Here is a 24,406-nt window from a genome sequence, read left to right as displayed (position 1 = left end):
TTGTTACTAAGACTTGATAGCACAATATTTGGCATCTTCTATTAATTATTAAAAATACAGCAATCTCTTCATTATATAAAATTCGATTTAAGTTGAAACAAGGTATATGTTTTTTTTATGTCTGGATCTCATTTTTAAACAACGTTGAAAGCTTTGTCTCTGTTCTAGAAAAATTGCTTGAATTGAAGACTGGGAGCAAGTGGTGGTAATGGGAATATTAAGAAAGAGCTAATGGACAGAGAACACACTGGAAATGAAATCCTATGACGATAAAAGAATAACGGGCATGATGAAATAGCCTTTCTAAGCGCAGCATCCGGGAGTGAGCGGATTCTGAAGGAGGTACCGTGGTGGTGATAGTGCTGTGTCCCATGAAAGAAGCTAGTGCTGGGAGCTAGTACAAAGCAAGACCGAATTTTATCTTCAGAAAGTAAAACATATTTACAAATCCTTTATTTGGAAAGGAGACCTTGAGGGAAATCTCTAGCGAGCGCCAGTTTGGTCAAAGACTCCAGGAGAGGTTGTATATGTTGCGTCCTTGGTGAAGGTGTGTCACGGAGTTCTTGGGGGTGGAGGGGCTCTGGTCCTGTGGGGACAAAGAGCATCTTCTTCTCAAGGGAACAGTGGCCCTCCAAGTATTAGCAGAGACTTCTACTGTAGTGAATGAAATGGACTGGTATAGCACCCAACTGTCTCTTTGAGGCATCTTTTTTTCCTTCCTGCCTCTGGGATTCTATGGGCTAATGCTGCAGGGTTAACGCCTGAGGTTAGGTAAAGTGGGCCTTGGCTGACCTCTGCTTTTATTTAGAAGATTCTCAAAGGACATATATAATGACAGAGCTTCTTTGATAATATTCTTAAAACACAACTCACCATAAAAATCAAGTTATGCCAGGTGTGTTTGGGAATCTACCCAAAAGGTTTAATTTCTGAAGTGTCCATTCCTCTTTAAGACCTTTCAATGCTTCCTAAACAAAATTGAAAGCAGAATTACACTAGGAAGGGACCTGTGTGAATCGGGAAGAATCTGGATTCAGGGAGGCAGAAACCATATTTCATTATTATTCATTCTGACAGTACTTTCCTCTTCATTCAACATACAGCTTTCAGTAGTGCTTGTCTTAGTTGGGTTTCCAGAGAGTCAGATCATTTTCATCCTGGCAGGAAGCATGGAAGCAACCAAGCAGACTTGGTGCTGGAGAAACAGCTGAGGGTTCTACAAGTTGATCCTGAATCTGGGTGGAGCCACCCTCACAGTGACGCACCTCCTCCTACAAGACCACGCCCACTCCAACTAGGAAACACCTCCTAATAGGATCACCCCCTGCTCTGTGGGTCAAACCCATTCAAACCAAGACTCTTCTCATTTTGATACGCTTGAAAGATACTCCCCGAGTTGCCTTTTGGTCACAGTGTGTCAGACAGGGGCATGCTGCGGTATCCAGCAAAATGATGAATTTCTGAAGCATGCTTAACTGTTAATTCAAGAATGTTGTATACTCTAAAAGGTAGGAAGTTTTTTTAAACATAAGTATTCATTAAGGGTAATTCCTTTATTACAGGATCCAAGAGATATTCGGGATGTTAACTATTAAAAACATGTGTTGGATACAATGTAAGAAAATTATTGCTCTAAAGTTACTTTAAGAGTTTTTTTTAATACTATGATTTTATAATATCTCATCTAAAACTACATTCACCAATAAACACATTTCACACCTTGGCAGATGATCTATAACCCTATAAAAAACTAATAAAAATGCCAAAAGGTATAAGAAAATGTAAGAGCTTAACTATAGCAGTTATCTATGTTTATATATATGTAAGTATATGTAGGCTTGCTCGCATGCTTCCCGCTGTGTAACAGAGCACTTCAGAATTTAGTGACCTAAGAACAATAGTCATTTTTATCAAGTTTCACGACCCTTAGAAATTTGAGCAGTGCTCTACTGGGTGTTTATTTTGTTGCAAGTAGGATCAATGAATCCTACTGAATGAAATTCATCTTGTGAATGGAGTCAACAGGAAGCAAAGCAATGCACATTTAGCAGGAGATACCGAGGCAGGGATTAGTTGGCAGACCTGCCCAGAGTCCACATCCACTAGCCTTTTCAGCGAGGCAATTATCCTGGGAGTTGAATTTGCATGTCAGCCCAGAGCTATCAAAGGGAATAAACCAAAATAATATACTAGAAAATGCAAAGTTCTCTTTGGTTTAACTTTGAAAATCTCAGGATATCTCTTATTCCAGGTTCTATTTTTTAAGGGTCAAAACTCTTACTCTTTTTAAATTTTTTTGAAATTAAGATATAACTACATTATTTTTTGCCCTTCCCTTTCCTCCCTCCAGCCCCTCCCACGCATGTCTGCTCCCTACTATTTTTCTTTTGTTAAATCAAGTTCATGGACTAAATTATGTTGTTGTTGTTGTTGTTGTTTTAATTATTGTTACATATAGTGGAAGAGGTGGGGGAAAGCCTGTAAGAGCCATAGGGACGGGTTTGTTTTGCAAGTTCCTCTTCTAGACCTGTCAGGGAAACTACACCCAGGAAGAGTCATGACTGTGTCCTGAACAGGGATGGCACCCACAGACATGCTAAAACGAAAAGGGGGAAGTCCCATGGGGCCTCAACCCTCGACAAAGGACTCCATGCAACCAAGGCATTCTGGAAGCAGGGGAAATAGACCGTTAACCACAGGAAAGCAAACACAGTGCAACGGATTTAACTACCATACAACTGGGAGGCTGGCGGGGCACCAACACTACACTTTCAGCTTCCATCTTGAGCTAGTTAAATGTTCACTGTTACAGTGTATTCTAGTCAGGTACCAATGGGAGACAGAGAAGACGAACAGAATCCCTGGGTTTTAGCAGTATTGCATCGATTTGTTCCACAGCTGGCCCATCCTTTTTTTTTTTTTTTTAAACCTCATTGTCAACATAAACCGCAATCAGAGTTTCTCCACAGTGACATTGATTTGGGATGAGCAGAGCACTGGGAGAAAGGAGACAAACAAGAATTAACTGCAGATATAGCCAAGAGGCTTTGGGGAAGGATAGGACTCTAAATTTAAAAAAGAGATAAATTTACATAAGTGTCTTGAATATCAAGACTTTGGGCTTTGGAGGAGGGAGGGAGGAGCTGAGAAGGGCTCACTTGTGTTCTAGGTAGCCTTGCTGGGAAAATGTTCTGCAGGAGCCTTTGAATGGACTGCTGTAGTCTTAATGTTACAGATAATCCTCCCTACCCCCACCCCGCCCCACCCCCCACCCCAGTGCAAGAGGTGCACAGAACAAGCTGATCTATTAAAACAAACAGATCTTATGGGCCAAGAAACTACTTACCTCAGACAGGTAAGAACACACCTCCCTCAATAATACTGTCGGTTTCTAATTTTGTTTGGGTCTGACAAGAAGGACTTCATCTTAATATCATCACTTTTTATGAATATCCTGACCAGAACATTCGTTTTGTGTGCACTATGGATCCATTATTAGTTTTTGAGCCCTCACCAGTCATAAAGTCATAAAAGGTAAAGCTAGCTGTCACTCCAGAGAGAAAAGTCTGACTTGATTTTGAAGAGGAGGAAATTACTGGAGTCTCAAGAAGCTACCAGACCTGTCCAAAGCCAGAAACTACTGCCAGAGTCACACCCTACTGTAATGTTTGGAAAGGAGCAACCATTGATTTACCTGTGGAGAGGCACCCCTGGCCAAGCCTTCTCTAAGCAATAGCAATCTACCTGGATTTGTAAGTTATGTTTTAATTACTAGTTCTGAGTACAATTGATGCATCTAATAAAACTAACCCATGATCCCAGGCAATATCCCACAGCAGAAAAAGTCCTATCAAGACTCTTGTGCAGGCAGAGGGCCACTAGCGCCTGGAGTTTGTTTGACATTCTGTCATTTTTGGATTCTTTGGTTGCTATTTTGCCTTGAAGTATTATTCTTACAGCATGATTACCTCTGTACCTTAGAACCATAGTCTTCTGCACTCCTCTTAGAACCAGCTTATTTGTTGTATAAATTCCGAGGTTTTTCTGACCAGAGCACAAATGTGGACTATTTACTGATGAAATAAATGTGCAGGTCTAATTCTTTTTGCTCCTTTGTTTCGAGAGAAGTTTGCTTTTTAGATGAGGGAACAGAGAGTTCTGACTTTTATTTTATAGACCCGCAGGGACTCTAGGTAACCTTAAGTACTGTTCCTGAAGCTTGGATTTCCTGTTTAGAGGGTGCACTGTCACGATTAGCTTTTGTCTTCTGTGGCTGCTAATTTGTCTTCCTCTTGCACCAGCCGGTGGGGGCAGGGGTGTGAGCAGCACCCGCCTGCTGATAGAGACACCTCCTTCCACTCTCTGACCTGGGCGGGATCAGGCATCCAGTTTGACTGGGAGGAGCCCCAAGGGGGCGGATCCCGGCCCACAGGGGGCGGGGCAGATGACCCCTGGCCACTCTCGGGACCGAGGATGGGGGCGCGTCCTGGTGGAGCTGGTCCAGCGCGTTCAGGAGTGGATTGGCCCCGCTAGGGCGGGGCGGGGCGGGGCGGCGGCGGGATGGGCGAGATGGGCGGGCTGGGACGCGTGCGGCAGCGGCTCCGGGGCGCCCGGCTCCTCCCCGCCTGTGCGCCCGAGCGCCGGCGGCCGCGCTGAGCTGTGCGGCGCGGGCCGGTCGAGCTGCCGCCGGCGCCCCGAGCGAGCGGAGCGCGGCCATGCCCGGGCCCTAGCGCGCTGCCGCAGCTGGCGCCCGCCGCCGCCTCTTCAATGGGCAACCTGCTCGGCGGGGTCAGCTTCCGCGAGCCCACCACCGTGGAAGACTGCGACTCCACCTGGCAGACCGACTCGGAGCCCGAGCCCGAGCAGCCGGGGCCGGCAGGCGGTGTCGAGGGCCAGGAGCACGACGAGCCGGAGCAGCCCGAGCAGCCTCCCGAGAGAGCTGGAGGGCGGCCCAGCGCCAGCCCCGAGCCCGAGGACCACGCCGAGGCGGTGGGCGCGGAGCAGGTACGCGGCCCCGGTACCCACGGTGGGCCCGGCGGGGTCGTGCGCCCGGCACCGGGGATGGGGACTGTGTATGGCTTCCCCGGGGATGCAGGGCGGGATGCTCGGCTTGCTTGGCCCGGGTATCCGACCTAGGGGAGCCTGCGGTGCCAAGGATCGCCTGGTGGCTCGCTGCTGGCCCGAGGGCCTTGCTGTGAGCCCCGCAGGGAAGTCCCTCCAGGCAAACCCGACTCCTCTCGGTTTTCTCTTTGCCTCTGCAGCGCAGCTGGGTGATGCGAAGGTGGGGTGGGAGGAACTAGACTAAAAATAGAAGATTGTAAGGACCCGGCCGGTGCGTGGTCATTGATTTTTTTGTTTTCATTTTTTAAAAAAATTAAAATATTACTCAGATCAAGACAAATGCAGTTGCCCTGCAGCCTCCTCCTCCCAGCGAGGGTCCACAGCCATTAAAAGTATCTCAGAAGGTTCCTGGGCAAACTTAAAATAACACCCCGTTCTTTTCCCCAAGAGAGACCTTTCGACGACTTCGAGTAGTCCTTTAATATTTTGTTTCACCCAGAAGACTTGTTGATCCAACCAAGCTTCAATCAGTTGACCAATATAATTAGGTAGATAGGTTAGAAGAGAGATAGGTGGCGTCCGTCGTCTCTGTCCCTTCACCTTTTGTGGCTTCAGAAACTTTTAAAAGGAGGAACTGTATATTTTTAAAGAAGTCTGTAGCGTTTAAGGTTGTTGGTTCTGTATTAGGCCTCCCTTTCACAACTTGAAGAAAATGGAGCCCAAAGTCCAATGTGACTTTAGGGGAAGCATCACCTTGAGAGGAAGATCGAGCCTTCCTTCCCATCCGAGCTAATCGAGCGTGTTATTGAATGAAATGTCATTTCGCATGGGCTGGGCGGTCCGTTTTAAGTCCTCATTTTGAAGAACTGTGAGAAACTTTCAGAGAAAATCTTGCCCAGAGCATATAGGGAGAGAAAGACGCAAACTTAAGTATGTCTGTGGCCAAAGTGGGAGCCTTGCCCCTGCTGATGAGATTCGTGGCCGTCCTTGTGTTCCGGATTGTATTTTGCACTTAGTATTAGTATTGTGTGCTCAACCCCGAAACAGTATTGCTTGCCACATCAGCGTGTAATCCTCACATTTGTCTCCCAAGTAAACAGCCACCGAGAAGTTTGGCATTAAAAAACAAAACAACAACAACAATAAAAAACTTGGTAATCCAATTAACTAGGTCAATTGTAAAATAACATTTCAGCCAATGGTCTGCAACCCAAGTAAGAGTAGAACATCCTTTAATTGTTAATTTTTGTTCCCGGAAGTTCCACCAGATGCCTTAAATAATCGTGACCGTTGTTTTGATTCCTCACCCTATTTGCCCACTGTGTGGACCGGTCAGTTCCCCCTTTAAAGTAGGTTGCAGACTTACTTTAAAGTGTGCTTCTCATTCTTGCTGTCTTTGCTCTCATCCATCTCTGTAAACGTTAGACAAAAGATGGTACCATTAACTGAGGTGAGGAAATTTGGGGCGAAAGATGCTTCAGGGATCAAGTCAAGGCTTGTGCTAAGTTTTCCGTCCTATTAGACATCCCAATGGATGGGTGAGTCGTTAATGCTCTCAATAAATAGATACTCACTCGGTCTAGGACTGGAGCTATAGGCAGGTATTTAGGATTAGTTGTACTTAAAAAAAAATCAATGCAAGGTAAGAGGTCATCAAGGAGTCGTGAGGGATGAGGTTAAGGCTTCTCACTCTCTATTGGGGGTGTGATTAAGAGGAGGAACCAGAAAAGAGGGCAGCTGTGGTACAGGAAGGAAGACAGGAAAGTGGTGTTCTGACAGCAAAGTGTTAACTACTTCAGGGTGGAGGGCCTTAAGGAATCCAGAGCTGCTGGGAAGTCACCTGGGAATGGCCCCTGAGTCATGATCTGAGTAGATGGAGATTTATTTGGAAAGTTCCTAATAGTCCCATTTCAAAGCAATGCTGTGGTGGACAGAGTGTTATTTAGGTGGTGGGCTGTAGAAGACGAGAGAGAGTATGCACCGTGCCTCAGCAACACAGTCCGCAAGCAGGGTCGACCTGGGTCAGGGTGGACATGATGCTTACGATTGGAGAGATTACAGCATGGTTGGTGGTTGCAGGGAATGGTTTGGAAGAAGGAAGTTTTGATGATGCATGGGAGGGGAGTGTTTAGGAGCAGAATCTTTGCTGAGGAGGTACAAGCAGCCAGGATACAGAAGTGAACAGGACAGATGCTGACAGGTTGAAGGATTCCATCATTTACATGGTAGTTTTGGGGAACAGACAGGGCATGAGTCATTAGCTTCGTTTCACAGATGATAAAGCTAAGATTTAGCTAATATTCACAAATATTAAGGAGCGGAACCCAAGCCTCATCTTACTCTACCGGCTCCAGATACTTGGGCCGTTGATCTTCAGAACAGGATTTTTCAAATACTCATCACTTTCTAGCAGGGACAGAACTGGTTCAGACCCAATTAGTCTGATGTAAAAGCAGTGAGTTCTTACAAGGTTGCAGTGAGCCTTGTTCTGTTCCTCTTGAGTTTCAGCAACCTTGTTACCAAAATGCTGACACTCATATCCAAGTCAGGCATGTTGCATGGACGTGTTTTGTAAACGGGAACATGCTGTCTGCAAGTGCGTGTGGCTATAGCTCAGGCTAAGTAGATTCCGAACCTTGCGAGGCAGAGCTATTTTGAAAAGTGTGGCCAGCACCAGAATTTGAGCTTTTCCTTGCTTATATAACATGACAGTGTAACTACTGTTAAACAGCAGAGGACTTGGTGTTAAAGTATCTCTGTACTTGTAGTAAGAGTGAGAAATCACACCACTTCAGAAACTCGCGAAAACTGCTTAGAAGATACCAGTCTGTCAACACAGACAGACAGAAGGTGGGAGGGGATGAGACAAAGGGTTGGGGACAGACTTCTTGATGAATATTCATATTTCAGCACCGAGGTCCCTTTCATCGTGTTCCGTCTTATGGTCCTGAGTGTCACTGGACAAATGCATTTTGCCATGCAGCATAAGGTCTGGATAACTAGAGGTTATTAGACCTGCGCCTAATTCGTTTAAAATGACCTCACAGTGCTGGCCCTTCGCAAACAGCATGAGCGAGCCACCACATATAAAGTACTTCAGTGTTCATTCCACCCGACAGCTCTGTGTATGTATGTCAAGTTTGTTGATTTCTAGCCCACTGATCACTGAATGGGCAGATGATTACTCATGCCTTGTCTGTTTGTGATGGTGCTTTGAAGTAGTTTAGAAAGCTAATTTAGTTTAAAGCCCTCTTTTCCTTTCATAAATATTGCCTGACTTTCAGGCGCAGCCAGGAGATGCGAATTTAATGGGAATCTTCCACATAGAATTGATTTACCAACTTAACCCTTTCATGACACCCTAGAAAATAAACATGGTCATAGGCTCCATTGTATACCATCCGGTAGAACACGTTTTCACTTCGTGCTGACTGATGTTCTGGATTGATACTGGTCCCTAGCATTTACCCTCCAAAGGCATTGAACAGACTTCTAAAGATTTTTAGCTAGTGATATACCCTAGGACAAAAGTTTTTAGTGCAAATAAGGCAGGTTGGTGCTAGCAAGCCCTGCTGATAAACATTATGACAGTGAAAGAATAGTTTCCTTTATCTGGGCGTGTTACAAATGCTCAGGGTTCTTTATGGAGGTTGACAATTTTAAGTTTGTTCCAGAAGTTTCTCAGTGTGTAAGTGGAGTCTCACTTTGTGCCCTAGGGTGGCGAGTCCACGGAAGGAAATGCTAAGCCAAAGAGAAGCTTCTATGCAGCGAGGGATCTGTACAAGTACCGACATCAGTACCCAGTAAGAGGGCGAGATGCCTTTTCTTTTTAAATGTAAACTTGTCTTTCTGTTTTTCTGATTTTACTCTGCCAGTAAACAAACATGTCAGAAGGGTCCTTGCACCTGTGTGTGTGTGGGTGTGGGTGTGGGTGGTGTGTGTGGTGTGTGTGGTGTGGTGTGTGTGTGTTTGTGTGTGTGGTGTGTGTGTGTTTGTGTGTGTGGTGTGTGTGGTGTGGTGTGTGTGTGGTGTGTGTGTGTTTGTTTGTGTGTGTGGTGTGTATGGTGTGGTGTGTGTGTGTGTGTGGTGTGTGTGTGTGTGTGTGTGTGTGTGTTTGTGGTGTGCACATGCTTCCATACACCGGAGATTAATTTATCTTTTCCTTTAGCAGAACTTCAAAGATATCCGATATCAAAATGACTTAAGCAACCTGCGCTTTTATAAGAATAAAATCCCGTTTAAGCCGGATGGTGAGTAAGCCACCTTGATAACAAGCAAGTTTTAAACAATAACAGAACCCGGGTGTCCTTCCCTTGTTCTGGGCTTCCTGGGTTCTTGCTGCATTTGTTGGATGGTTACCTAGGTTTGCCTTGTCATGCAGGCTGATGTGTTCCCAGAGCCCTGGGTTTAAGGCTTGCCTCCATCCATTTAGTGAGCTGTGGAGAAATAGATATTGGTTAGCTGCACCTTCTCATTATCTGTGTTTCATGTTGGTTACTGACAAGGTAGGAGAGGCAGGGTTTCTGTTGGCAGGTTTGGTTTAGTTTCTTTCATTTGTGGGGATGAGCAGAAAAGAGGAGAGAATTTATACATTTATTGAATTTTTAGTGATTAGACTTTGGAGGGGGTCACATTCAGCTTTTTCATCTTGAAGATGTGGTTATTGGGATTTGAAACCTGAATGACTGACTTTCTGGGTCACTGAGTTGATTTTAGAGTGGAACTAAGATCCAGGGCTTGGGGTTCTTTCTAAAAATGGCTTTGAAGATGAGTAAATATGGTGTTTGTCTTTAGAATTAACTCTGTCCCTTTTCAAAATGAAGGGTTGTGGGGCTACAGCAATCCCAGTTCAAACCACGCCAAAGAAATGTGCACAGTTCACACCCATATGCCCTCCCTCCTAGAAGAGGCGCTTTCCCAAGCCCATAGCAAAACCTTGCAGTTGCTATGGTAATTTGATTACAGACTCATAAGCAAAAAACTGAGGCAGCACGCTGTGCCTCACAGTGGGTATCTGAATGGCATGCAGGCAAGCATAAAGCCAGGTGCACTCCTTAGAAGTTCCCTGAGGTATCCTGACTGGGTTTCACTGCCCTCAGGCGCCTCAGTGAGTGGCATTCAGAGCCCTGTGAATCAGCTTGTGAAGGTCCTAGATTGTGAGCTGTGCTGGCTAGCTTCTTGTCAACCGACACACACTGGAGTCGTTCCTTCCGGAAGAGGGAGCCTCAGCTAAGGAAGTATGCCCCCCAGATTGGCCTGTGGGCTAGACTGTGGGACATTTTTTTGGAGTGATAACTAATGTGTGCCTCACCACAGGCAATGCCATCCCGGCTGGTGTGCCCAGCTGGTGTTAGGATTCTGTCTAAGTTCCACTCCTCAGTTACCTGGCAATAGCCAGGTAGGCCTAGCCCCAGTAAGAGGGGATACCTGCCTCTCCCCTCTCTTATCCTCTCTCTGTCTCTCCCCCCCTCTCTTACTCTCCTCCCTCTCTCTTTCTCCCTCTCTCTCTTACTCTCCTCTCTCTCTCTCTTCCTTTCTCTGCCTCTACTACCCTCTTAACCCCCCTCCCCATGCCCTGAATAAATTCTATTCTATGCTATACCACTGTATGGCTGGTCCCTCAGGGGGAAGGGATGCCTTGGCATGCCCCTCCCGTATGCCCTTCCCCCACACCTTACCACACCCCCCATAGAACATATCTTAATAGCTCTTTATCTTTTTATAATCACAACAGAAGGTATAAAATAGCAACCCGGAGTAAGCTAGTAAGTGGTATTCCTCTCTGGCCTTTGCTTCAGTTCCTGTGCTGAGTTTCTGACCGTCCTTCCCTTCAGTGGTGGACTGTGCCGCAGAAGTGTGAGAGGTATTAAGTCTCTTCCTCCCAGTGTTGCTTTTGGTCATGGCTCTGTCAAAGCAATCTGAACCCCTAAGACACAAATGTTTCCCGGGATCATGGAGGGGAGAGACTCGTGGGAATGCCGAAAGAGGGCTCAAAGTTTGGATGTGGTCTTTCAGAAATGGGGATCCTGACATTTTGTCCTGAGGACTGTTGCTGAAATGAGAAAATCCAGTAAACTTGAACTTTTCGGTATCTCAGAAGTCTGGAGGGTGTAATGCAGTGTATTTACTGATGGTTTAAAAAAAAAAAGCCACAGAGGAAAATGACGCCAGCGTGTTAATAATGACAGGAAAAATGATGTGACTCTACACAGAATTCTGGGAGGGGCCTCGGCGACAAGCTGCTGATCTTTGAGGAAACAAGCAGATGAGTTGTGGGTGTGTTTTTGGTTTTTGTTTCCTTGTTGTTGTTGTCGTCGTCGTTGATTTTGTTTGCTTTCTGTAAGATTTCAGCTAGCTGGCCAAGCATAGGGACCTTAACAGACTTGAGAATCACGAGGATTTTATTAAGTTCTTATTGCAGAGCATGGGCTATTGTGAAAGGCTTGCTTCCTGCCAGCACAACGACCTGTGTTCCACTCCCACGTGACTTTGTAACTAGTATGTGACATTGAACAAGTTGTCGTTATTATTAATTTACTAATGTGAAGCTCTGAACAAATGTTCCACTTAAGAGCAGTGTTTTCCTGTTAGTCATGCGAGGATGGTAATGTTGTTTGGAATAGTTTTCCTGCACAGAGGCAGATAGCAAATATGTTAGGCTTTTGAGAATAGTCCATTGAAACACTCAAGCCTGCATGTGTGAGCAGCATAAAAATGGTGTGCCAATAAAACTTTATTTACAAAACGATTGTTAGGCCATCATTTGCCATCCTCTGTGCATCACTCAGTTTAAACTTCTGTAATCTGAGATGCTGCTATTTTTTATTTTAATTGGGCTTTTTACATTACTGGGCATGTGGTGTGGCATAGGATGTTCCTCTTTTAGGATTGATTATTCTTGTGTGTTGCTTTTAAACTGAACGCTTTAATATAAAACTAATGAGCTGGGCGATGGTGGTGCATGCCTTTAATTCCAGCACTTGGGAGGCAGAGGCAGGTGGATTTCTGAGTTTGAGGCCAGCCTGGTCTACAGAGTGAGTCCCAGAATAGCCAGGACTACACAGAGAAACCCTGTCTCAAAACAAAAACAAACACAAACACATAAAAAAAACAAAAAACAAACAAACACAAAACCTCATGTGACTCATATGTTTTAATGCCGTCACCATGTTTTTAATGAATGGTTCATTTTTCTCAATATTTGCCATGTAGGTGTTTACATTGAAGAGGTTCTAAATAAGTGGAAAGGGGACTACGAAAAGCTGGAGCACAACCACACTTACATCCAATGGTCAGTAAAGTCATTTCCACCTTGACCGGTATCCTGTTTAATATGTTTTTAAGACGTTAATTGAAGATTGTTATTTTTTTTTTAACAAACCAGGCTTTTTCCCCTGAGAGAACAAGGCTTGAACTTTTATGCTAAAGAATTAACCACATATGAAATTGAGGTAATGCAACTTCAGTTCACCTTATGGAAGGTAGCCAAATAATACCATTATTTTATTGTCCCGATAGCTACTGAGTCATTTGACTTTTCTCCCCCCTCTTCTTATATTAGGAATTCAAAAAAACAAAGGAAGCAATCAGAAGATTTCTCTTGGCTTATAAAATGATGCTAGAGTTTTTTGGAATAAAGCTGATTGATAAAACTGGAAATGTTGCTCGGGCTGGAAACTGGCAAGAAAGATTTCAACATCTGAATGAGTAAGTAAAGACCCAGTGGTAAGCCTCTGGCCTTTTCCTGCGGCTCCTTTCTCTGGAAGGTAGGAATAGCTAGCCATTAGCATAGGTCTAGCTAGCTGTTGGGCATGGAAATAGCTAGCCGTTGGGTTCCAGATAGGCTAGCTGTTGGGCGTAGGACTGGACTTAGGGACAGCTAGCATTTGAACACAGGCAGCCATAGCTTTGGGCATTGAAATAGCTAGTTACCGGACACAGGACCAGCTCTAGGTATTGGGTGTAGCTAACTAGACATTGTCCAATTGTAAGTATTGAGGAAACAAGAATGAAATGATATGACCAGATATTGGACATAGGACTGGCTAGCTGTCGGGCATAGGACTAGTTAGCCATTAGGAATCGGAATCAAAATCTAGTCCGAAATGTGTTCATTCCATCTCGGGCATTCCAAAACAAAGCATAGGAGTGACAATGAAGCAGTTCGACAGAGTGCTGGCTGGTGTGCTCCAGAGTGGTTTCCTCTTGAGTCCTCTGCCTACAGCCCAGCGTAACTTCTCTCCTTATGTATGCGACGTTTCAAGGAGTGTATAGCTATTGCTTGCTTATGGTTTTTATATGTTCTCTGTCTTAGGCTATGGGGGTACACGTTGTTTGTAATATCTTCATGCATGCAAACTTCTTAGGTTACATTCACAAATGCATTCTGTGATGTATTAAAAATGGGTTCATTTGATGTGGCCATACTTCTAAAGTAGAGGGAGAAGCACAGTTGTGTTCATGAATTAGGTAAAGGACAAGGACCTACTTCTGGTTAATTACAAAATCGAAAGTCGAGCAGCTTTCTTGGACGGGTTCGACTGTACTCTTGCTTGGATATGTGTAATGGTGATTAATACTTATAACCAAAGTTCCATTTTAAAAATATTTTCTTCATGTGCACACCGATTTTTTTTCCTTTTTAATTATAGAGTGACTTATGAGTACTGGACTATAAAACTAACAATTTTAAGAAACTTTTTTTAGTACCTTATAATTAGCTGAACTGGGTAAGTATTAAGGAAAAAAAAAAACTAAGGCAAGCAATTTCTCTTTGGCAAAAACAGTCAGAGTTTTGGCATCAGCTCTTTAAAATTTTTTCCAGAATTCCCCTCCACTTTGGTAAAGGGAGTAAAATATTCGTGTTGAGGCTTCTCTTTTCTTTGTCGTAAGTAACACTGTTAAAACTGGAGGTTCAGCCAAAGCCTTGAATAAATATATGGACACGGAGTTTCATGATCCTGGCCGGAGACTTACTGACTTAGGGCTCAGGTTAAAGGTTGATACTGAAGCTAACGGAAGCGTGGGACAGATGCATGTGTCTGCCTATCTGATGCAGGTAGCCATGTCTGGGTGGTTTCTCTATCATACTGCTGAAAAAAGCTATCTGCAAGTGAGGTTTTGGCCAATGACCCTCACACCTCACCCTTCGGGTACCCGCCTCTATCCTTGTGTTATTATTTTTTGCTTGGAATGACATTTTTGTTTTGGTGCATTGGTGCTAAAGGAATAAGTCATGAACAGAATGTGAGTGAAGAAGTCTCAAAGCCCCCCTCGGGTATCATTGCTAGGTCTTTTTGTTTACAGTCCAGACCAGAGCCCTTTTCAGAGGCTTTATTCAATTAGGTCCTCTCTTAGCCTCTGATGAAGAATGGCCTGAACTCACAGCCTTCCCGCTCTGTCCAACTAGCAAGCTACCTCCCTCCCTCCCTCCCATCCAATAACCTTCTGCTTTCCCAGCTCTGGGTGGACTCTCCTAGGGAGAAAAATAAAATAAAAATTAATTTTTTTTTTTACATATAGATATGTGTGCCTGCTTGTCTCTGGGTGTGCCACATGTGTGCACGTGTGTGCCTCTAGAAGTCAGAAGAGGGCGTCAGATCCCCTGGAACTGGGGTCCCCAGGCAGTTGTGAACTGCCTAATGCAGGTGGAGTTACAGGGAGCCAAACCTCCATTCCCTGTAAGGCTTTTCTGTTTATTTATCTTTGAGATCAGATCTCTGAGTATAGGTTGACTCCAAATTTGCCACCATTTTTGGCATCATCTTACCACCTTCTGGGACTTCTGGCTTTTTCATCACCACAGTTTTTATTGATTAGGTTTGAGCAGATGACATGGAGTGATATAGATGGATCTCTCTACTTTCATTTGGATTCTTTCGTGATCCATTCTTAATGTCATGCTCATCTGTGATTGAAGCTGGGTGACATCTTGAGCTTTTTACAGTAGGCTGGGCAGGGCTTGGTTGTGTTTATAACTCAGTGGAGGAAAACTGTTTAATCGGAGTAAACCGAAGTGAAATTGAACGAAGAAGTGACCTGGATAAAAGTGGTGAAAGGTGTTCGGCTGTTTAAGTACAGGTGTGCAAATCTACCCCTAAGATGCTGGCCAGGTCACGTTTGTGATGAGCTAGGATTCCTGGGCTGAGTTGAGTCTCTTGGATTTCCCCCAGCTGTGCCTTCTCTAGATCTATCTGGTCTCCTGATAAAGTCAGCACCGCCCTTTGTCTCCATACCAGCCGCTTCCTCCCTTCCCTGGCCTTGAACTCAAAAATCCACCTGCCTCTGCCTCCTATGTGCAGGGATTAAGGTGAGAGGCCACTGCCAGGCATATTGCCTTCCATTGTGACATTTCTTTCAAGCAGTCCTGAAACGACCGATTCCTTTGTTTTATAGACAATTTTGTTCTAGAATCCTAATCATTACTTTCCTCAGCTGCTCAGGTTTTTCAAACTTCTTTTTCCTCGGTTACATAAAGGCTTAAACTTGTGAATATGTAAATACCAATGAATATATATGCAAATGCTGGTTCTCCTAGACATGGTTCCTCCTTGCAGATCTTGGGGTCGTAGTGCACCCTTTCTTTTAAGTAGTCTGCCTGTCTTCTCCACCCCTTATTCTTATGAAGCCAGTTGCAATACATTCTTTCAATATAAGAACCCTACGTGAATGTGACAGCTAAATCACCCTTGTTGTTAGTGGATTAGTGTCTTCACAACAGTGGAGAGCAGTTACTGCTTTTGGAGAGGAACAGGGTGTGGTCCCTAACTCCCTAGTGGCAGTTCAACCTGTCTATAACTTAAGTCCTGTGCATCAAGTACCTTCTTCTGACCTTCTTTGGCTCTTGCACACATGACACATATAAACTAAACAGACACACACAGACACAAAAATACGTTTTTAAAAATTTAAATTTTACAGATTCATAAAACTGAGACATATGTGCTGAATTTCACCCTTTGGGTTACAAAATAAATTTTAAAATAATACTCTTGGGGGAAAGATACAAAAGAATGTAGATAACAATTTTTTTATTCCAGTAGTTGTTTAACTCAAATAATACCAATTTTTATTTTGTCTGTATCCATTTATTAAAATGGACCAGAAACTCTGTATTTGAATATCTTTAATAATTTGACATCTTTTTGCAGCATTCCCAGGTGTTTGGTAATTACTTCTAATAAAAAACTCAAGCTTTTCTGGAAGCCGAGGCAGATGTGTACAGTGCTTTCAAGAGAGTTCAGTGTCTGATACAAAACAGAATTTAGCAAGTTAGAAGCAAGCACTAGTTCTGTTGGGTAGCAAGCTTGGGTAAATATATGCCCAACCTGCTAACATCAGACATGGTTCTGTAACAGAGGAGAGGGTCCTTGAGGGTTCAGCCAGGTGTGTGTGTGTGTGTGTGTGTGTGTGTGTGTGTGTGTGTGTGTGTTCAGCTGAACAAGGCTGGGGAGGTGAGTTATTGAAAAACCCCTGGAGAGGGGAGACCCTCACTCAAATCGCAGGATAACATGACCCCCAAGAACTCATGAAAAACCATCCTTGCTGCAATCACACGAGGTTTCCAGGAAACCAGTGCACTGGGGTCGAGCGCATATCCCACACAGGGGTAGAGGAATTAGACCCTGAGCTAGTGAAGTCAGGGGTATTTAAAGGGGAAAATCACAAGGCAAGGGCTGGAGGACAAAAATCACAAGGCAAGGGGTGGAGGACAAATCGTGGTCGGAATGGGGAAAGTACAGAAAGAGAAAGTCAGGCTATAGTTTATGCCTTAAGGAAGGTTAGAGATTATCTGGAGCAAACATCCTTGGGGCATTGTATAGTTAAACTTTGAGCAGGACACCAGTTGGGTCAAGAATGTGGTGCACTAGTTCCTGGAACAGGGTGGGCTATCTTTCTCAAGCTGAAAGCAGAAAAACAAGTTACTCTGTACTGGGCTAGTTGTTAGGGGTCTAAAAACATTGAGTTGGGGTCTCTCATTATGAATTGTGACTAAGTCTGGAAAATGCTAATCCAGACAAGGCCTGAGTTTGAAAGACAAAGGTGTAAGTGTCATGTGGCGGGAGTGTATGCTCAGAATCAGTGTTGTTCTTAGTAAAACTGAAGCTTTTTAATAAGGCAAGGCCGGCAAAGATGGAGAGAGCAGGTTCAACTGAATTCAGATGTGCTGTTACTCAATCCTAAATCTGTTGTCATAGAGGACAGTCAGACTGACAATCATGCTAACACCTGAGGGATAGGTGACAACGTGCTTATAATCCCAGAGGAATCGCTTGCAAACACTTATGTGCATAGCCCCCCCCACCACCACCACACACACACTCACACTTACCACTGCATACATGAACTCATGCACACAGGATAGTTCTAAATAATGTCCGTATTTACTGAGTTTGTTCATGCCCTTCATTTGTATCATCTCCTTTCAGTTTTGCAACGGGGCAGTGAGATTGAGATCCCTTCTTCCCCCGTTTTACAGGTGTAAACACTGAGGTGAGATGGGCATCATACCTTCCATCGCAGTTAAGGAACTGTCTCAGGTCCAGAGGTTTAGTCCTTTATCCATCATTGTGCAGGGAAGCATGATCACATTGAGGCAAACCTGGTACTAGAGTGGTCTACCTCTGGGTCAGCGGGCAGCAGAAAGAGGACAACCCTGAGTCTGGTTTTGGCTTTAAAGTCCCTGAGCCGACCCCCATGGTGACCCTTCCTCCTATAAGGCCACACCTCCTAATAGTGCCACCCCCTATGCCAGACATTCCAACACTCATGGGGTCACTCCTTTTCAAAGCACCGCAGGAAGAAAACTAGGGTGAGGCAGGCTCTGCCGCATAGTTTTGTTTTCTTTGTCAGAATTCTTCTAGGCAGACAGAGGACCGAGTGCTGCTTTCTGGAGTTTGCGGGTTGTTCGGTCGTTCCTGTTAATGATACCGTTCATCTGTTAGCTAGTGTGTCTCTGTTTAGCCCTGGTTACCTGTGACCAGAAGCATACGTCTTTGTCTTTGATGTCACAAAGGATTACCTTTGTTCCCTGTAGGTGGCAGTCATAAATTGTACAGATCCCTCCACTTCCTCTGTTTTGTTCCATGATGAGATTTCTAAGTTAGGTGTGGTAAGAGACAATAATAACTAATTAAAGAAGCAGAGCTTTTAGAACATTACCATAATAAAGGCTACTCTATTACCATAATAGAGGCTCCTTCACCGGCTCATCTTGTACCCTGGTCACTACTTTTCTTAAGGAGGCATCAGCTAACCTGATGCTTGGCTGTCTGTGTGAAGCTACTCTTGTAGAACGCTCATCTTCAGTGACATTAATAAATTAACACCAGCAAGGACACGGTCAATCTCAGTGATTCTTTATGTTGATTCGTCTCTTAAAGAGGAGAGTTTGTTTTAACATTTGAGTTTCACAGCTGTTATAGTACACTGTTAAGTTTCATGTATGTTAAATAAAATACATTTTTTTTTATTTTTTTTGCGTTAGAGGCGCTCTAAGACTTATTTTCTTGCTTTGTATTTCCATAAACGTCTTCTCAGTAGTTTGGATTTTCCTACTTTTCTTCTGATTCTTTTCTCTCATTTTATTCAATTCTCTCCTTCAGGTCTCAGCACAACTATTTAAGAATTACGCGAATTCTTAAAAGCCTTGGTGAGCTGGGGTACGAGAGTTTTAAATCTCCTCTGGTAAAATTCATTCTTCACGAGGCTCTGGTGGAAAATACCATTCCCAACATTAAGCAGAGTGCTCTGGAGTACTTTGTTTATACGATTAGAGACCGAAGAGAGAGGAGAAAGCTCCTAAGGTTTGCCCAGAAGCATTACACACCGTCAGAGAATTTCATCTGGGGGCCGCCTAAGAAAGACCAACCAGAGCGAGGCAAAGCTCAGAAAACACCTACTCTGCCCGCTTCCGGCTCGAATGGTCAAACTTCTGCGCACAAGAAGTCCAAGGACTCCCAGAATGCCTCGGTCCCAGCTCACTTAAATAGCAAAACAGTGGAAGAAAAAAAGGGAGCACCGAGAGAGCCTGGGGAGGAGGCAGACAAGCTGAGCCCCGATCCCAGCAGTGAGGATTCCAAGCCAAGACACGCGGAGAAAGACAGTGCTGCCGACCAATCCGATTCTCCACCGGAGAAAACCACTGGCACTGAAACCGCGGGAAAGGGGGAATGTCCAACTTCTTCTGAGAAGGATGGAGAAGGGGAAAACCAGAGCAAAGACTCTGAAAATACTGAAAATACCGGTTGTGATGCTGAGGTGGTGGCACAGCAAAATGTCGCAAACCCACAAACCAGTCCTGGCTAAGGGAGTAAAAAAACCTGCTGTGCTGAAGGCCGGAGATGAGGTCACGTTTAAAATGTTAGCCACCTGTGACTTCGGCTGAAAGCCCTTTGCTCCTGTTTTTACTTTGGATGGCAATGAATCGGACCTTTAATCAGAAGTCTTAAGACTGGATCCAATAAAAGAATATATTTAGGATGTGTTTTCAAATTCTGTATATAACAGTCACTTTAAAAATAGTTTCAAGTTGTCTAGACACAGTTCCGTAGCATTTGGTACTCGGCGCATTTTCCTAAGAGATCCCTGCAGACATCAAGTCCCTCTGGTAAGGTGGCAGCACCTGGCTTTTAGATTAGTTAGTGAAGGATGCTGAGTTAGGTGTGCCCAGATGTTTCCAGAAACTAATCTGGATTCTCTGGATGACAGTGCCTCGGAGCTCTTAGCGTTGGCGGCAGCTGTGGCTGGTCCTTCCTTCCCACTGGTCTGCTGCCCTCCTCTTCTCCCCTCTTCTTCTTGCTTGAGCATCACTATCTCTCTCAGCTTCTGCACAAGTTGTCTAGTACACGTTAGGATCCTCTCCTGTACCAAAATCCAGGTGGAACAGAGGGGATTTTCACTAGTCTAATTTCAGGATTTTTTTTTATGTTCATAATAATAAAAATATTCTCAGTATTGTTTAGGAAGAATGGTTTTTGTGTGTGTATGTGAAAAAATAAGGAACAAAAATAGACTTGATTTTTTTGTGTGACTGTTCTATACAAAATTGTTAGTTGATTATGGATGCAAATCACTGAGGAATGTTATAAAAATCACAAAGAATTAGTCATTCTGAAAAGATGACACTTCATACTGTCAACAAGCAAATTGTCCTTTGAACCATTAGTGTGGTGATACCCTGAGGACTATACTGATGTTACCAGTCCACGGTGTCTACATGTATGTGTGTATGTTCATCTTCATGTATCATGTGTATATGTGCATCTCATCCTCGTGTACTTTGTCTATGTTCATCTTCATGTAATATCTGTGTATGTTTATCTTCATGTATTCTGTGTATGTTTATCTTCATGTATTCTGTGTGTATGTTCATCTTCATGTATTCTGTGTATGTTTATCTTCATGTATTATATGTGTATGTTTAATCTTCATGTATTCTGTGTGTATGTTCACCGCCAAGTATTATCTGTGTATGTTCATATATATTCACCTTCAAGTATTATGTGTATATATTCATCTTTAATTTGTCATTTGAAACAGAGAACAGTTTGAAATTATATATACCTACTTTAAGAAAATATTAGATTTGCATAGCATTGGTTAAAAGTTTTTATTTTCTACAGTGTTATGGCTAATTATTAGTACAAATCAGAAGACAATCAGAAACACTGTGATAGGAACTTCAGAACATTCATACAGACAAAATGATGAGCAGAAAATATTTTTACTGTTTTTGTTATTGAAGAATGAATTGACTTTTAAAAATCTCTCTTTAGCTTTTAAGAAAAGCCCCATATGTTTTCACCCACTCCAACCCGCACACCCCAGGGAACTTTGCCTGTTTCCTCTTTTGTAGTACACCATATATACTCGTCTTCTTGGCTTCTTCAGCCCACAACTTTCCGTGGTGATTCCTACAGAATACTTCCACTAATCTTAGACCATTGGAACTAAGATTTTATTGTCTTTAAATATCCACAACTCAGTTATTTATCCCTGACTTTATTTGTGCACCATAGTGGCACAAATATGATACACACTTATTTGTGAATCATATCCCTGTAAGTAAGACAAGAAACACTTCATCATTCTAGGGATAATAATCAGCTTTAGCTGATGTGTTACATCAACTTTAATTAGTACCAATTTGTGAGGTGTTAAGATTTTGAGGTAATAATCTTGGTTTAAACTCAGTTCAAGGGAAGGAGAGCCTATGCTCTCTTGTGTGGTGTTTGTAGCAACAATCTAAAGTTCTTAGTAGATAGACATTTACACTGGGTTTAGGAATGAGAGAGGATTGCCAACTTAGGATGAGATGTAGGGGTATGAACAACTAAATAAACATACCTTAATTTTGGACACACATGAAGCATTCAGACCACTTTAAAGGTGTTTAGTAAAAGAACATGAGAACAGGAGACTAGAAAGATGACTTGGTGGTAAAGAGCTTTTCTTGTTCTTCCAGAGGACCAGGGTTCAATTCCCTGTGCCTCTACTGTGTAGTTCACAATTGCCTTTACTACCGGGGGATCTGACTCCTTGTTCTGGCTTCTGGGAGCAGTGGGACCTGCATGCATGTGCTGCACATACACTCAAGCACACGCATACACATAGATAACCTTTTAAAGATAAGACATGGGGTCAGATACTAAAAATATTTTTTATAAAACAAGCTACCAGATACAAAATTTAATACAATCCAAGTTACTTAGAAGTTACAGTATATCAGAACCCTTAGAAATAAAAACGCTCAACAATTTAGATTCTAGAGTATTTATTCCTTATTAATGGTTTTGTTAGGTTATGCTATTTAATTTGAGAATACTTAGTCTCTAGAGGAGAACACCCTGGTTTTCATTTAAAATAGTGGCCCTTTTCTTGTGACAGTTATTTTAACTGGGTATTCATAACGTGTCAATGTTCCCTCCATTTAGTCTGTAGATAGCAGAGAAAACAACTCGGTGAAGAACAAGTTGAAGTAAGCCGTTCCTTTTGCTGATAAAAATTAAGCATCTCGATTTTTTCTATTAAAAGCACTTTGTACATTTAATAGTTTTTTAACATAAGATCTATAGATGATGTGTTTATGTGTGTGTTAGCTAACAAACAGTGGTCCAAATTTGACTTAGATGTTTTGTGTTTTTCAAATCGCCATATGCTTATAGTAATTTACTGAGAATCTGTTCCAGAAACTGCTGTGCCGCATGGCCAACTAACTAGATGCATTGCAGAGCATCCACAGGTGTTCTTAAGTGGACTTTGTTGTACCACAAGCGGCAAGGATACAAAGTATCAGCTAGAAGCATTGATTGTGGAGCATCCACAGATGTTCTTAAGTGGTCTTTGTTGTACCACTAGTGGAAAGGATACAAAGTATCAGCTGTTAATAAAATTACATTTCACAACAAATAGATGCTATATTGCTTGACTAGCTTGGTGCATTTCTAATATTTTTTTTTGCTTTAATATTTCAGAGGAGAAAAATATATGTGAAGATATTTTGAAATACTATAAGGTGATAAATAGTTCTATATTTCTGTATGGTGGAGATGTTTCTGACATTAAGATTATTGTTCTGGCTTTTGGAGCTCATTCTCATAGGAAATTTTAAGTGATCTTGACTTGAAAAAAAATCTTATCTGCTTTCTCTAAATCGAGCCTTGTTGTCAGTTCTAAATAAAATTGCATAGTTTTATTTTGTTTTAGCTTTTGAAATTGTAATTTTTAGTTTTAAGGAATGAAGATCTACAACTCAGGAGTTACTAAGAAAGGTTTCAGACTTGTTTTTTTGGTGTTCCGTATATAAATACATGAATGTCATAGCCCCTCCTGATTTTCATAATTTACCAGGAATGAAGGTAGGATACAGTGAGAAGGAAAAAACATACACCAAGGTAGTTCTTAGAAAAATCATTTTGATAAATAAACCTACATGCCAAATGTTTTTTTAAAAGTGGTTAAATGAGCAAAGAATATTTGAAAAGTGGTTTTAAGGTCAAAGTTTGTATTACTTTTAGTGATTTAGTCTAGCAAATGTAAAACTGTTCTCCAGGCTCCATTGAAATCTGTTTTGTAACACAAGAAGAGCATTTAAAAAAAAAATCTTAATTATAATTATATGCACAGTTCTTTAATGACTATTTGGAGTAAGATTCCTCGTTATAGGAAGATGGGGGAGTAGTTGTTTTTAGAATATTTTCCTTTTCCAGTCTCTGTGGGTGAGCACGCATATGAGTATGTGGTAGGATGAGCTGAAATTTGACAGGCTAGAATCACTCAAGGCAGGGCTCATATTAAGGGAAGAAGACTGGAAAGAGGGCTGCCTAGCAATGCCTGTTTACTTACCTCTTTAAGCATTGACTTTATTGCAGGAACAGATTTGTGTGGGAAATCTCTAGGCTGACAGTAAGTACTACTCTGCCTCCCCCACTGTTCTAGGGAGCCAGCCCGACTCAGCAGATTGTACTCAGGGACAGTCTGCATTTAGGAATCTCATTATTGAAATTAACAATTCAGTTATAACATGACTAGTTATAACCTAGAGGTTTCGGATGTGCCTTAATGAACGTAAATGGTTTTCATTCAGAAGTTCTAGTTGCTATGCCACTGTAAACTTTTGCCACTAAGAACCCACCCATTCTTGAAGGATCTTCAACAATGTGTCACCTTTGCTGAAAGGATTCAGAGGAACAAAGATTCACAGGTGCTGGGTTATTTTTGTGTTTCTTCGTTCTGTTACATGCTGGCCCATTCAAACATCCTTTGGTTAGTACAAGTCATAATGGTAGGTTTAATTTACTGTTCTTGCTTTCAGATACCTACATAAACTGGACTGTTATTACAGAAATTATTTAAGCCTTTGTTCTCATAGTTGTTTGGAGGAATATGAAATTAGTTTGAAAATGTTACCTTCTTAGTCGACACATTTAAAAAGGCTTATTCTTGCTTTCCCTCTAGATTAGAGAAAGTATTCAAAGTCATCTAATTTTACCAATTCTCTTGTGAAATTTATTATTTTCATTATTTGTGGAAAATAATTTTTCCTTGAATTAAAGTTTTCATGTGGACAACCTTGTGATGTTCTTGTGTGACTCTAACCATGGCTGGCTGCTAGTGCAATTCCTAGAGGAAGGCATGACTGGAATCATGTGACCATCTTGAAGGGAGAGCAGGCCCCTTTCATGGGTGTGTGGGACCTTCAGAGTTATCTCTGGACCATGAAGGTGCAATCTCTCATGTCCAGGATAATAGGCCTTCTTGGACCCCATGCTCAATGGGTGTCATGTCCATGGGTGTCATTTTCCCCAGAATATCTTCTATAATTTATCTGCTACCATTTTGTAGT

The 24,406-nt window shown here is 42.7% G+C and overlaps 1 protein-coding gene across 2 annotated transcripts; it reads left to right on the top strand.

The window, feature by feature from the left end:
• Positions 1-4,566: 4,566 nt before the first annotated feature.
• Positions 4,567-22,766, top strand: Ogfrl1 (opioid growth factor receptor like 1). 2 transcript variants are annotated; one of them, XM_052192572.1, is made up of 7 exons: positions 4,567-5,004; positions 8,778-8,864; positions 9,230-9,311; positions 12,274-12,352; positions 12,446-12,512; positions 12,623-12,768; positions 18,666-22,766. In XM_052192572.1, the coding sequence occupies exons 1-7, from the start codon at positions 4,768-4,770 to the stop codon at positions 19,366-19,368; spliced, it is 1,401 nt and encodes a 466-aa protein (XP_052048532.1). In that variant the 5' UTR covers positions 4,567-4,767; the 3' UTR covers positions 19,369-22,766. The 2 variants fall into 2 exon arrangements, with proteins under 2 accessions (XP_052048532.1, XP_052048533.1); XM_052192573.1 differs by having other exon boundaries at positions 4,568-5,004; positions 9,233-9,311.
• Positions 22,767-24,406: the final 1,640 nt, after the last annotated feature.

Source organism: Apodemus sylvaticus, chromosome 9, assembly GCF_947179515.1.
Source record: "Apodemus sylvaticus chromosome 9, mApoSyl1.1, whole genome shotgun sequence".
Taxonomy (NCBI): Eukaryota; Metazoa; Chordata; class Mammalia; order Rodentia; family Muridae; genus Apodemus; species Apodemus sylvaticus.
This window is presented reverse-complemented; position numbering and strand designations above follow the sequence as displayed.

Coding starts and splice junctions, on each gene's coding strand:
- Ogfrl1 (XM_052192572.1), top strand. CDS start 4,768: ATGGGCAACCTGCTCGGCGGGGTCAGCTTCCGCGAGCCCACCACCGTG. Junction 9,312..12,273: donor AATCCCGTTTAAGCCGGATG/GTGAGTAAGCCA, acceptor TTTGCCATGTAG/GTGTTTACATTGAAGAGGTT. Junction 12,353..12,445: donor AACCACACTTACATCCAATG/GTCAGTAAAGTC, acceptor TTAACAAACCAG/GCTTTTTCCCCTGAGAGAAC.